This window comes from Helianthus annuus, chromosome 4, assembly GCF_002127325.2.
Source record: "Helianthus annuus cultivar XRQ/B chromosome 4, HanXRQr2.0-SUNRISE, whole genome shotgun sequence".
Taxonomy (NCBI): Eukaryota; Viridiplantae; Streptophyta; class Magnoliopsida; order Asterales; family Asteraceae; genus Helianthus; species Helianthus annuus.
Genome location: NC_035436.2, coordinates 201,241,679 through 201,256,566, shown reverse-complemented (window position 1 = coordinate 201,256,566; position 14,888 = coordinate 201,241,679). Strand labels below are relative to the sequence as shown.

At 34.6% G+C, this 14,888-nt stretch overlaps 1 protein-coding gene across 1 annotated transcript; it reads right to left on the bottom strand.

The window, feature by feature from the left end:
* Nucleotides 1–7,950: 7,950 nt before the first annotated feature.
* Nucleotides 7,951–13,947, bottom strand: LOC110937961 (S-formylglutathione hydrolase). The gene is made up of 8 exons (XM_022180427.2): nucleotides 13,635–13,947; nucleotides 12,518–12,635; nucleotides 10,505–10,552; nucleotides 10,176–10,372; nucleotides 9,513–9,611; nucleotides 9,372–9,437; nucleotides 8,393–8,571; nucleotides 7,951–8,125 (listed from the first exon to the last, which is right to left on the bottom strand). The coding sequence occupies exons 1-8, from the start codon at nucleotides 13,782–13,784 to the stop codon at nucleotides 8,098–8,100; spliced, it is 885 nt and encodes a 294-aa protein (XP_022036119.1). The 5' UTR covers nucleotides 13,785–13,947; the 3' UTR covers nucleotides 7,951–8,097.
* Nucleotides 13,948–14,888: the final 941 nt, after the last annotated feature.

The window sequence follows — 14,888 nt, the reverse complement described above, 5'->3', positions numbered from 1 at the left end:
TCGGGGGGCAAAAGTGAAATTGCACTAATTTTAACGTTATTCGTGAAAATAACGTTAAAATCGACGGACGGTTGATCATGTATCATGTGGTGGCGCTGATAGCTGAAAGACATAGGGATACATACACTAATTGGCCTTTGTCCCAATTGCCGAGTGTCATGTGCCTTATGTCCAAGGCTTGATGCAACGCTACTATCGAGCCGGGGGTCTCACTGGAAGCAGTCTCTCTATTCCTATGGGGTAGAGGTAAGGCTGTCTACATCTTTACCCTCCCCAGACCCTACCTTAGTTTTGTTATTGGTGGAATTTACTGAGTATGATGATGACGACGACGACTTGAAATTAAAAATCGTATTATAAATATTATAAATTAAATACATAACTTATTTCATCGCTTTAATCAAATCGGCCAACTTTTTCCATGTATTTACCGAGTCTTGTTTGATTATCTTTTAGGAATTTCGAGAAAATGCAAGGCCAATTCAACTACTTGGAGAAAGACAAATTTGGAAATTTGATTTACCTGGCGCAACAGAGTAGACTCATTCATGAAAAACGTATGTATATTTAAAAACAAAAACAGATCATTCTATTTCTGTATAGTATAATCTCAGAATATAAAATCATGTTTTCTCCTATATTGTCATCACAATTTTATGTTAAAATCTTAATTATTATTCACAATTGATCCTGTATATAAAGGGTTAGAAGATTGACCTATTCAAGGTATCATAACTCATATAAAGGGTTAGCAAGGTCGTCTTCGTAAATCACTAAAAAAGTTTTAAGTCTGCTTCATTTAATATAAACTCATCAGTCACTTAAATTTAGAGTGAATTGCAAGTTTTGTCCTTTATCTTTAGACCATTTTGCAAGTTTTGTCCTTTATGTTTAAATTTGACGAGTTTTGTCCTTTATGTTTGAAAATCAAGCACGTTTTACCCTTTGGGGCAAAACGTGCTTGATTTTTAAGGACAAAACGTGCTCGATTTTTTAAACATAAAGGACAAAACGTGCTTGATTTTTAAACATAAAGGACAAAACGTGCTTGATTTTTAAGGCCCAAAGGGTAAAACGTGCTTGATTTTTAAATATAAAGGACAAAACTCGTCAAATTTAAACATAAAGGACAAAACTTGCAAAATGGCCTAAAGATAAAGGACAAAACTTGCAATTCACTCCTTAAATTTATGTAGATGTAATTTAAATAGCTATTTTTAGCTAAGTTTATGAAGTAATTTGTTAATTAAAGAGAAAGATGCATTTTACAAAATTAAGCATTAAATGCCACTAACAAAAAAACCAAAAAATAAACTAAAATAAAAAATTTGGAGACGCCACGATTAGAACCCACTTCTCCATGTTGTTTAAGCAAAGCAATAACCACTAGTACAAGAGCTCATTTGTGTTATCTCTTGATTCAGTGCATATGTATTCTATCTTAGACAAAGTAAATTCTATACAAAATTAAAAAGATTTGGGACCTCGGAGGGTTTGGGCCTTGTGTCATCGCCCACCCCGCACCCCCTACGGGCCGGCCCTGAGGGTTCGGTTACAACTAATTTAGAATATACGTAAACCTCAATTTATAACCCTATAGTTAGATCCTATTATCACTATAGACGCCCCTAAGAAACCTTTGTTTATTTATATCCTCAACGTTTCCAACACGCTACGCTTTACAACCTTCTGTGAGTTGATCGTTATTTGTTATTTTGACTGGTACATAGACTATTTTGCTCGTTTTTCATGTCAATACACCTACTTATGATTTAAACTTATTCTCATATTACAACCATGCGTTTTACCAAAATATTTTCCCTCCAAATTCAAATATCATAATCACAAATACCATACAATTACCATAGAAAATCACCTAGTTTATCAAACGAAAACGAAACCTATATACATCTATCTATTCTAATATACTAAAGCTAATTTTGATTATTATACTAAAGCTAATTTTGCTTATGTGTCATTTATACATAAGCCTACTCTATTATATTGACAAGTGTCATCCTTCACGTTTCATTATTTAAACAAGATTTACCCTATTATACTCAACTAAAATTTAAAAAACCATGATTTAAGGATCTTAATTGTTTCCACATTAACCCAAAATGAGTAATTTGCAGTTTTTAAACTTTTTAATTACGTTTCATTTAAAAAATAAAACCATTTTTTCTTGAGAGTAAAATTCTGTAAATGTAATTTTACTAAAATATATATCTAATATTATAAATCAAGAAAAAATTAATTTAATTTGAGAACAAATAAATAAGTGAAGAAAAAGAAAGTCAAACTTAGACTTAAGCCTAGAAAGACTATTAATTTATAATTTAATAAAATAAATAGTTGTATGACTTTTAGCTTTACTTTTTTTAAATTTTCACGAACTTTTAAAATTTAGTACTAAAAGTAGGAGTTCTGATCATCTTATTTGCGTGTTATAGAAATGTTATAGAAACTAAAGTAATGGTAATTGAACTTTCATTCCTATAATTTCTTTAACGCACTATCTGACAAGAAGACTCCATATAAGTTTAAAAGAAGACAATTTCCTATAGTTGTATGTTTTGCCATGACGAAAAGTCAAGGTCAGTCATTATCCAAAGTAGGTCTGTTTCTCAGACAACCAGTATTTTCTCATGGTCAGTCTTACGTCGCTTTTTCCAGAGTTAAAAGAAGAGATAAACTCAAACTCGTAATTGTTGATAAGATGGAAAACTTACGAATACGACATTGAATGTTGTATATAAAGAAGTTTTTAGAAATTTGTATTTGTATCTATATATTTCTTAGAGCATTCAGATCCTGTCCACCAAATTTTGTGAGAAGCTCTCCCATATTATAGATAGTGGTTATGAGGGGTTGTGAGTGAAAGAGAGAGAAAATGTTAATGTTCATCTGTAAATATGAAAAACGTTGTTCACCTTATAAATTTTTTAATTTTTTCAGAAAGTGTGTTGTGACTAGAGGAGAGAGAAAAAATAATGATAAAGATATATAAAAATCTATACTATATAATAAAAGAAACCTATTTTGGGACACTTGTCATTCTCTCATTTAATTGATTAAAATTATTAATAATACTAATAATAATAATATTTAATCTAAATTAATACAAATTTTTATTATTAATAATATTTAATCAAATCTAAAATCTAATCTAATACAAATTTTTATTATCAATAATATTTAATCAAATTTAATAAGAATTCATACGAATTCCAAAATAATAATAATATTTATGAATAATAATTCCTTTCATCTCATCCTGTGCGTATGCACGTGCATGTATATTGACTTAGAAAAAAAAAACTTAATTTCCTAGCCCAATTGCCACTTAATGATTATCGGTTCAACTCCTTTTGAGGACCAAATCGTCCCAACTCTCTTGTGTTCAACTGTTGGCGCATGCATGTTATTTGATCTGATTCCTCAAAACAAACTTCCGAACTTAAGGCCCTAATTCTCAAACCGCCCCAACTGCCAAATTAGTTTATAAATTACGTGAGAGCATGTTGTCTTCTTTATAACTATCCAAAACTCTCATCAAACCTTACCTGCAAGTATACTAATATGCGAGTATAAAAAATCTCTCTCTACCTCCCTCGTTGCGGAATCGGTCCCAAGATCACCACGCAATCGGTTAGCACAACTCACTCCGCAGTTTTTAATTAAGTTTTTGTTGCTTCGGTTTCGCTTTCGGTTCGATCTCGGCTTTAGTTTTAGGTGCATTCGTGACATGAACTTGACTTGGTATGAAACTGTGACTTTGACTTGGTACAGAAACTATGCTTATATGTACGAACACATGCTACTTGGTATAGAAATTGTAATGTGTATGTTATGTGATGTGCTTATATATGATGCTACTGTCATTATAAGGTTTTATGAATGGTGCGAAAATAGTATTAACCTAATTTAAAAAATAATAAAAAAATCCATTTTGACTTAGAAAGATTTTTTTTAACAATAGATAAACTTGTGTAATACACAGGGTTTTTAATGATATAACATTTTTTAATTATTTGCTATATAAAATTAAATTTATTAAACCCGTATAATACACGAAGTTTTTTTTAAGTATAACTTTTCTATTATTTAGTATATAAAATAAAATTTCTTCCACCCGTGAATACACAGGGGTTTTTTTAAATATAATTTTTTTATTGTTTGATATATAAAAGTACTTTTATTCAACCCGCACAATACACGAGGTTCTTAAAGATATAATTTTTTATTATTTAATATATAAAATTATATTTACTTAATACATGTAATAAATGAGGTTTTTTAAAATATATTGTTTTTATTTATTATATAAAATTATATTTATTAAACCCGTGTAATACACGGGGTTCTAATCTAGTATTACTTAATTGAAAAAGAAAGAATTGTAATGATTTTTAGTGTAATTTTAGAGATGAAAATGATGGATACGATGTGAATGCTCTTAGTTGTGAATGTACATCTGATATGTAATTATAGATTAAAAATTTGCAAATACGATATCTATTTGTATGTTATAATTTTTTATCTATTTCAATTCTTTTTGTCACCCAACCCCGTGTACCACACGGGTTTTAACCTAGTATATATATATATATATATATATATATATATATATATATATATATATATATATAGAGTTAGGATCCTGTAAAAAAGGGCCAAAGTGTGAGAAAGGTAAGAAAGAATCTCAGCCATTAGATCTTTTGATCTAATGGTTGAGATCAATAGGGACCAAAATGTAAATATTTTTATTAATTTGGATTGAATTGAAATATCTAGGGGCAATTGTGTCTTTTTATCTTCATTTTGTAAATCAAAATCCCTACAATTTCGTTCTCTCTCTATCATACGTTCCTATTTTCTCTCTTTCTCTCTCTTTCTTCTTCCTCCCTGCAAACAGAAAACGTAAACATCAATCAGAGAACGGACGGTGGATATTAGTTCTGTTCTGTCATCCGGCAACAATTAACACTGGTATGCGGTGATGTTTCATTTCCATCCCACACAACCAAATATTCGATCATGTATAATGATCCAAGTCTATGCGGGAATGGAATTGCGGATTCCGGAATCTCATCCATCCGACCTCCATACGGTGTTAACACCAAGAGCGCCATTCCGGCTTCTATTTGATCATTGTAAAACCGCCATATCCCTTCAAACTCGTCTTCCGAAATAGGATTCGTCGCAAAATCTGATTTCCCTTTGAAAGAATTCTTCGGCATCGCGGTTCTGTTTAACAGAATCTTCAAAGGTTCTCCGTTTGTGAAACAATCTCCCCGTAATTTATAGTTACCCGGTAAAACCGAGCGGAGGAGCGAGCAACGGAGCCGATCACCGTCTAATCATTGGCGAAAATTTCCGGCGAAAACAACAAATCTCACCGGCATGTTCATCTCCATCTGTTATTTTCCTTTGTTAATGGTGTTTTTTCTTTTCTGAATGGTGTTATTTTTCTTTTCTTAATGGTGTTTTTTTCTTTTCTGAATGGTGTTTTTTTCTTTTTCTGAATGGTGTTATATTTCTTTTACTGAATGGTGTTATATTCTTGTACTGAATGGTATTTATTTTATTTACTGCTGAATGGTGTTATTTTTGTGCTGAATGATGTTATTTTTTGTGTGAATGGTGTTTTTTTTTGTGCTGAATGGTGTTATATTTTGTGCTGAATTATGTTATTTTTGTGTGAATGGTGTTTTTTTTTTTTTTTTGTGTTGAATGGTGTTATGTTTGTGCTGAATGATGTTTTTTTTGTGTGAATGGTGTTTTTTTGTGCTGAATGGTGTTATATTTTCTGAATGGTGTTATATTTTTTAAAAACACCATGTATGAACATGCTCTGAATGGTGTTATTTTTGTACTGAATTGTGTTATATTCTTGTACTGAATAGTGTTTTTTTTTATTTACTGCTGAATGGTGTTATTTTTGTGCTGAATGGTGTTATATTTTCTGAATTGTGTTATATTTAAAACACCATGTATGAACATGCTCTGAATGGTGTTATATTTATGGACGGTTATAAGTCCTAAAATCCAGGTTTTTCTCTCTCCAAATCCTTAAATCAAGGATTACCATATTTGAATTTGTTAATGCATTTACAATCCTACCCTTTTCAATTAATTTTAATCTAATGGTTGAGATTCTTTCTTACCTTTCTCACATTTTTGGTCTTTTTTACAATAACTCCACCCTATATATATATATATATATATATATATATATATAAATCACCTACATTAACCCATTTATATAATCACCTACATTAACTCATATACACATTAACCATATAACCATATCATATATAATATTAGGCTAACGCCCATTACACACCTAGATACCGCTAAAAGAAAGACACTCATGTTATTGCGTTTTTATATCTTTATTTAATTGTATCTCTTTATAAAAGAAATGAAGAAAAAAAAATGTGAACATAATACACGGTGGTGGAAATAGAACAAAACTGCATCAATGGAAGCTGACTTCATTCATGTATGTACGTGCTCCAAAGAGACAATATTTGACTTCGTCTTACATAGTTGGGGAAATTGTTTATAACATGAGTTGTACATTACTACATTGATTAGCTTGTCGAGTCAAGTCGGTACAATATCTATCTTCAACTTAAATCTAATCCACTTCTATTTTTATACGACGTTCACCACACGACTCAAACTCTAGACATCTTGAAAAGAAGCATCGTTTTACACACCTGGATAAACCAAAGGCCCTTGGGTAGAAAATACATTAATCCATGAGTGTTAATATAACAATTAACAAGTGAACCTTATACTCTATTTAGGAGAGAGCTATTGGACAACTTAATGCAACTTTAGTTTTGTATAAAACAAGAACTTATGTAGAAATCAAAATTTTCACTAGAAGAATCTTATTTATCTTAAAAAAGTTAAATGTCATTTTAGTCCATGTGGTTTGGGTCATTTTGTCAGTTTAGTCCAAATGTTTCATTTTTCGCCTGTGGGTCCTAAAAGGTTTCATCGTTGCCATTTTAGTCCACTGGGTTAACTTTATCCATTTTTTCTGTTAACGAGAAGTGCAATTCAGTCATTTTATATGCCCTTCTAGTTAACAGAATTACATATAAAATGACCTAATTGCCCTTCTCGTTAACATAAAGAATTGATGAAGTTAACCCAGTAAACTAAAATGACAACAATGAAACCTTTTTAGACCCACAGGCGAAAAATAAAACATTTGAACTAAGCTGGCAAAATGACCCAAACCAAAGTGACTAAAATGGCGTTTAACTCATCTTAAAATATAGTCCAACAAAATTGGTTTTTAAAACAATTCAATCTCGGATTTAGTACTCCTATCATCAGGTTGTTAAGTCCCTACTATATGACTACATGGAGTTTGACACTTTGTGGTCACTATTGCATTGTTTAAAAATTTGTAAGATATGCATGTCCTATTTCGTCTACCGCCCCGACCCACTCCTTAGATGTATCAATTTCACCCAAACCCAGGCCACAACAGAGTACTAGGATTGAGCTCGTAGCGATCAACAACTCATATGTGTAAGATTAAATATATTATGTATTAATATTTAATCTATAGCCATTATATCATTTACATAAATCAAAATATATTATAACCTATTAAATAATTAGTTGGTAATTGTTGATGGACCATATTACCCTTATTAACTAATTAGGTTTCCTCCTGTGTGCTTATATAAGGAGAATTATGTGAAGGTTAAAGGGTTGCTCAATTACACAATTACACACACCCCATTAGTCATAACATCATAATTCGACCTCCTCTCCTAACCGATACCCTTTTCGGTTTTTTCTAAGTCCCCATCATCAGTCACCACCCTAAGGAGGAACCACGATGACAAGCATGTCGAACTCCATTACTGGATTCTCCAACGCACTGTCTGCTGTAACAGGTATGTTTTAATGTTTTCCTTCATGAACAAACAGAACTAATCAAACAATATGTACCATCACCAATTATTCCTCAATTTGGGATTTCAGACATAACGGGCACATGAATAAACACAAGAGACGGCAGTTAAAAGGCGAACCCAAGCAGCATCCTTAACTCTTTCCATTTCAAATTCTGCAATTCCCCACCCTCGACCTACCAAGATAATAAACCACCGTCTCTAAGAAAGCATAAGTCTCATCATTAAAACGTAGATAAAATGACATCACGCTAGTTCAGAACGCTGCAACCACAATATAAATATGGCACAGGTGCATCACACGTTTCTAATGCATGATACTAAAAACCATGCATTTTCATCTGATCCAAAAACGAAAAGAAGATGAAATACACCCACCCAACAAGTCCTTTGGAGTTTTTAAGGTACCATGTTCATAAAACATGCTTTAAAAGCAAGCTTACGGATTAAGAGCTTGAGCATGGTGACGAATGTGATCGTCTATGAACGAAGCTATGAAATAGTAAGAGTGATCGTAACCGGGCTGCATGCGCAACAGTAGTGGAGCTTTAGCGTTCCTACATGCCTCGTCAAACTTGCTTGGCAACAGTTGATTTTCATGCAAAAACTTATCATCACCACCCTGCACAGGATTGTATGATTAAACAGTTATATCGCGTTTAGGGCTGTAAACGAACCGAACGAACACGAACAAGGCCATGTTCATGTTCGTTCGTTAAGGAAATTAACATGTTCGCGAACTGTTCACAAACGCATATCGAACATAAGTTTATGTTCATGTTCGTTCGTTAAGGAAATTCAGTTGTTCACGAACAGTTCGTGAACACTGGTCTCGAACACAAACGAACGCAAGCGAACATAAACGAATGCAAGCGAACAAAAACAAACGCAAGCAAATAAAAAAGAACGCAAACGAACATTTAACTTGAAAATAAAAAAATAAAAATATTGTTATCCTTAAACATTGGATATAAGTAGTTAAATACAATCATCAAATGATAAATCAAAACACAAGAGGTCTAATACACCACCAAACGATGAATCAACTTTAACTAACTTATACATAATTATCCCCAAAAAATGTCTTAGCATGTCCAAATTTTAGCTAACTTAGAAAAAAATAGGGTTTCAAGTTTTCAGTATGTTCAGATAAAAGGTTTATTATTTATTATTTTTTAATATAATCAAACGAACACGGACGAACGTAACCGAACATATTACCGAATGTTCACGAACGCAGTCGAACGACGAGACCTATGTTTGTGTTCGTTCGCTAAGCTAGCCGAATGAAACTTTTTGTTCGTGTTCGTTCGTTAAGCTAATCGAACGAACATAAACGAACTTCCGTCCGAACGGTTCACGAACGGTTCGCTGTAAAGCATATCCAAACATTATAATGTGTATGAAACAGGTCGACTTTACCTGGTCAATCAAGATTGTAGCGGCAACATCATTGAACTTTGATATCAGACAAGTGGCATCATACTCCTGCATATAATGAGTTATAGTTATGAGCACGTGTTTCGTAATTACCAAACCGAACAATTAAAATTACAAATATACCTCCCATGCAGACTTATCGTCACCCAAATAGTTTGTGAATGCCTTCTGGCCCCACGGACAGTTAATAGGATTAACAATAGGTGCAAATGCTGACACCGACTGTAAAAATCCAAAGTTAGATGAAAAAACGGAAAAGATGGGCATAGCAATCACAATAAACATCAATAGGGTGCAAACGAGCTGCTCGAGATCGGCTGGAAAAAAGCTTGAAACGAGCTCGGCTCGGGCTTGAGCTTAAAATAAAGCTTGTTTATTTATCAAGCCTGAGCTCGAGCCTGGCATGTGAAGCTCGTCGAGCCTTAGTGTAATATTAGTTTTTATCAAGATTTAATAACATTTACCCCTTATTTAAAGTTGTCTAGTAAACTAGCCGAGCCGAGCCGAGCCCGAACCTAAAAAAAGCTTGTTTAGTAAGCGAGCCCGAGCTTCACTTATCGAGCTCGCGAGCCTAAACAAGTCTATTATTAATAAATAGATAACAAACGAGCCGAGCTCGAACTCGAGCTCTCATAAGTTAATCGACCTCGAGCTCGAGCCTGGTCGAGCTCAAGCTCGGCTCAGCTCGTTTGCACCCCTAAACATCATCATCATAATAGTATTAATAGCTATGAGTTAATAAATTATGCAAGTTCCGGCAATTATTTCGTAAACATATGAAAATACCTTGTATTTGTCAAGGTTTTTCAGATAGATTGTAAGTGCCCCATGTCCACCCATGGAGTGACCGCTTATGGATGCGCGTGACGTATCAAGCTGTGGGAAGTTATCACTAAGTAGCTTCGGAAGTTCCTTTACTACGTAATCATACATCCGCCAGTTCTTCCACTTCTCCACAGTAGCATTAAGATAAAACCCAGCACCTGGTATAAACACACACCTAGAGTAATGAGCGCATTATATAATTGTCAGTTTGACTACTCGGGTATGTATTTATGTGAAAGAAGTCAATCCAACACAGGTGGTTTCTGTTTCCATGTAACAGTATAACATACCAACACCAAAATCATAGCTGTCTGCTTCACCCTCCACATTCAGGCCTCCTGTTTCAAACAGAAAAGAAGCTGATCAGTAATATGGTTCGATGTTATATAAAAACAAAATGAAAAGTTTCATATATAGACAAAAAAAAATTCATTAAGACCATGGGGTATGGTGGAGCGGGGGTTTGGGGCATGGGTTGACACGTGGAGTTCGAGCCCCCCCGCTGGTGAGTGACGTGTCCGTGGGGTATGGCGGGGCGTGGCTAGCCCGGCGTGGCTTGGCCATGTGTATTAAAATAAAATAAAAAATCTAAAATTAAAAAATACACACAACATTTAAAAAAAAAAAAAAAAACTTAAATTTTATTAAAATTTTCTAAACATTACAAAATTCTACAAAAAAAAAGGATTACAAAATTAAAAAAAAATAAAAAAAAAAACCTAAAGCGTTAGGTAGATTTCGAAAAGGGCGAGCTTGTCAAACGGCTTCCGCTCCTTGCCCCGGAACTCGATGTTGGCCACCGCCACCCGGTCTTCGTGACTTATCTCACCGCCCGGGACGCTGTCGTAGTAGGCTTTAAAACGATCGAGTTTCGGTCGTAGCTCGCGCCACTTGTGTTGGCACGCGTTTAAATTGTGCCGGTCGTTTCCCACGTTGTGCCGGTAGCTTGCGAAAGCTTCTGGCCAGTAGGTGACTTGGGTTGGGGTAGCGATGGGACAGCCGGTGGGGTTGGGGGTTATATAGCGATGTGGACAGTTGGGGTGGGTGAACCGTTTGGCTTGGCCAACGGTTATATTTTAAAATTTAAAATGGCCAGCTATGCCCTAGCCAACAAGCCAATAAGAGCCGGCCACATACGATCGCTAGCATGCCCCACGCCCGGCCTTAAACTCCCGCCCAAGGGGCCACGCCCAAACCCAAGCCCACCCGGGGTGGTGACTTGGGCGTTTTCACCCAACCCACGCCCCAACCCCCGCCCTATACCCCATAGTCTAAGTAGTATCAGCGCGCCCAAAAGGGCAATCTACATTACGGCTCAGTTCAGCTCGAATACTTTTTACTTGTTTTATATATAAATAATTTTATATACACAAATATATAATTATTTTTATGATTATCACCCTATTGAATATTGGAATTGTAAGTGGATTTAGCCCAACACTCAAATCTAAGTCACTAAACCCGATGGTTGCTTGATTTTGTTGGTGAAGAAGCCGATGGCTGCTTGGAGTTTAAGCTTTTTTTTGTTTCTGAATGAAACAATTTTATATTTGTAATTGTTGAACTTATATGTATCTCGAGTGAATGACAATTGAGAAGTAACGAGCAACATTTTGAGTGAAACAATGGTGACATTCAAATTTGAAGTCTTTGTATTAAAATTTAATTTAAAACTGAGACTGAGTGTAAACGAGCAAAACCGAGCTGCCAGGTTGTAAACCAAGCGAGTTCAAGCAACATTTTCCGCTCATTTCCTTAAATTCGAACAGAGTCGAGCCGCTCGGTTTCAATTCGAGCAGACGCTCGTAAGGTTCAGTTCGGTTCGGCTCATGAACAGCCCTAATCTACATACAGAAACAAACAAGTGCTTCAAAAAAAATAAAGAGTAAATTACGATTTTGGCCCCTGTGGTTACATCACTTTTACCTTTTTAGCCCAAAATAGATTTTTTTTAACATCTGTGCCCCCATGGTCTTTATAACCAACTATTTTGGCCCCTGAGCCTAACTCAACCCATTACCCTGAGTCTAACTACAGGGGCCAAAATCGTAATGGGTTGAGTTAGACTCAGGAGCCAAAATAGTTAGTTATAGAGACCACGGGGGCACAGGTGTTAAAAAATTATATTTTGGGCTAATAGGGTAAAAGTGATATAACCACAGGGGCCAAAATCGTAATTTACTCAAAAATAAATTTTAAACTTCAAATTGAAAGCTAAATGCATGAAAAGGTTTTAAACTTGAAATTGAAAGCTAAATATATGACAAAGTTTCAAACTTTAAGTTAAAAGAAATCCCGCTTACTTGGAGACGTATCTGGAACAACCAAAGCAATGCCTTCGGTGGAAGCAACCCGCTGTGCACCGGACTTGATTATGAAGTTTTCATCGGTGCAAGTTAGCCCAGAGAGCCAGTACAGCACCTAACACATAACCAAACATTAAACTTAGGGGTTGTTTGTTTAGCTCTTAATGGTCCGAACTGTTTCGCGAGCAGATGTCTGAATGGTAAATGGTTTAGACATTTGCCTCTACATTGTTAAGCATTATACTGAGTCTGAATGGTTAAGACTTCTAATCTGAATTGATCAGACATTTGCCTCTGAACGGTTAAACATTATATTGACTCTTAATGGTTCAAACCTCTTACTGGTCAGCACTTAATGAATCAGACGTCTTACTGGTCATCACTTAATGGTTCAGACGTTTTACTATTGGTTCAGCACTTAACCATTCAGAAGTTGCCAAACAGCCCCTTAAGAATATAATATTTGCCCCAAAGGTATTTGATTCCTTGAGTAAATTACGTTTTTGGCCCCTGTGGTTATATCACTTTTACTATATTAGCCCAAAATAAAAATTTTTAACATATATGCCCCCATGGTCTCTATAACTAACAATTTTGGCCCCTAAGTCTAACCATTTTAGCCCCATGGTCTCTATAACTAACCATTTTGGACCCCATGATCTCTAGACTTAGGGGTCAAAATGGTTAGTTATAGAAATCATAGGGGCAGATATGTTAAAAATTCTTATTTTGGGCTAATATAGTAAAAGTGATATAACCACAGGGGCCAAAAACGTAATTTACTCTGATTTCTTTGTTAGTTTGACTTTGGATACAGACAGACCACATGATTATTCAGGTTAAAGTTGGCATGAACCCTAGTTAGACCAAAAGTAGTACACATAACACATGTGAGAATAACAAAAGTTAGGCTTCAAATCGGTATAACGACCGTATGATCGTGCAAGATTACAGTTATTGTGGTTCATAAACATCTGATTGAAACCAACATCAATGAAAGTGACAGATATTACTAAAAATAAACAAAACCCCAAAATTAAAAAAAGAAAACCCTAACCCTCGAAATTAAAACAAGGATCCATAAGATTCACGAAGTAAAAATGAAGAAACTTACGGGGAATTTTTGGGATGGGGAAGTGGAGGGGGGGAAGTAAATGTGGAAGTTCATGGAGCAATTCAAGGTGGGAGAATGATGTTTGTATCTTTTGTTGAATCCTTCGAACATTTTGGTGCTGCTGATTTCAGTGGGTTTTGTGTTCTCCATTTCTGTTTCTGCGTTTTCGATTTCTTGTTTTGATTTGAGGAAGTGGGGGGTAGGAAAGGGGTTTTTGCAAGTGTCGATTTGCACCACAGAAGTGTTTTTGCTACTGTTTATACTGATAAGGGAGGGGTGCCCCGTGCTTCACGATTTCATATTTACATTTTATTCACAAATAGAAAATTCTATATTGTTTGTCAACTAGTTGATGCTCCGTCCGTGTTGCGAGACGATAGTCGAATAATGAGCGAGTGTTAGGTAGTTTATTGACACGAAAAACAATTAAATCGAGTCAATCAATTAAGAAAACACTTTATAGGTTTGATAAAAAAAAAAAACTAAAACAATGGCAATATTGTAATTTTTAACTGAGGGAAAGTTGTAATTTTTTACTGGGGTAAAATCGTAATTTACCAAAAACTAAAGTGATGGTCGTACTGTAAATTTGAACCAGGGGCAACATTGTAAATTTTTACAGGGGCACATTTGTAATTTTGAACTTGGGGTAACAGCGTAATATAAATTTGAACTAAGGGCACAATCGTAATTTTAAGCTGGAGGCAAAACCATAATTTTATTTTGAACCGAGGGCAAAATCATATTTTTGAGTTAGGGGCAAAAGCATAATTTTATTTTGAATCGGGGAAAAACGTAATTTTTAACTGAGGGCGAAATCATAATTTTTTAAACAGGGAAAAATCACATTTTTAAACAGATGGCAAAATCGTAATTTTTAGTTGGAGGCAAAAGCAAATTTTTATTTTGAACTGGGGCGAAAAGATAATTTTGAGCTGAGGGCAAAACCATAATTTTATTTTGAATCAAGGGAAAAATCGTAATTTTGAGCTGGGGGCAAAACCGTAATTTTAAAGAGGGGCAAGAACGTAATTTTAAAATGGATATAAAATAATAAACTGGTTTGCCAGGAAAAATAGTAATTTTGAATTGCGGGCAAAATCGTAATTTTGAGATGGGGAAAAAACGTAATTTTATTTTGAGCTTGGGGCAAAACGGTAATTTTAAACAGGAGAAAAAACGTAATTTTAAAATGGATATAAAATAATAAATTGGTTGGTCAAATGGTGGAGTGTCAGTCAGCTGCCTGGCACT

Excerpts from the sequence above, each read along its gene's own strand:
- LOC110937961 (XM_022180427.2), bottom strand. The coding sequence starts at position 13,784 with ATGGAGAACACAAAACCCACTGAAATCAGCAGCACCAAAATGTTCGAA. Across the intron at positions 12,636-13,634 it reads CCCCATCCCAAAAATTCCCC|GTGCTGTACTGGCTCTCTGG; the intron begins GTAAGTTTCTTC and ends GTTATGTGTTAG. Across the intron at positions 10,373-10,504 it reads CAGCTATGATTTTGGTGTTG|GTGCTGGGTTTTATCTTAAT; the intron begins GTATGTTATACT and ends TGTTTATACCAG.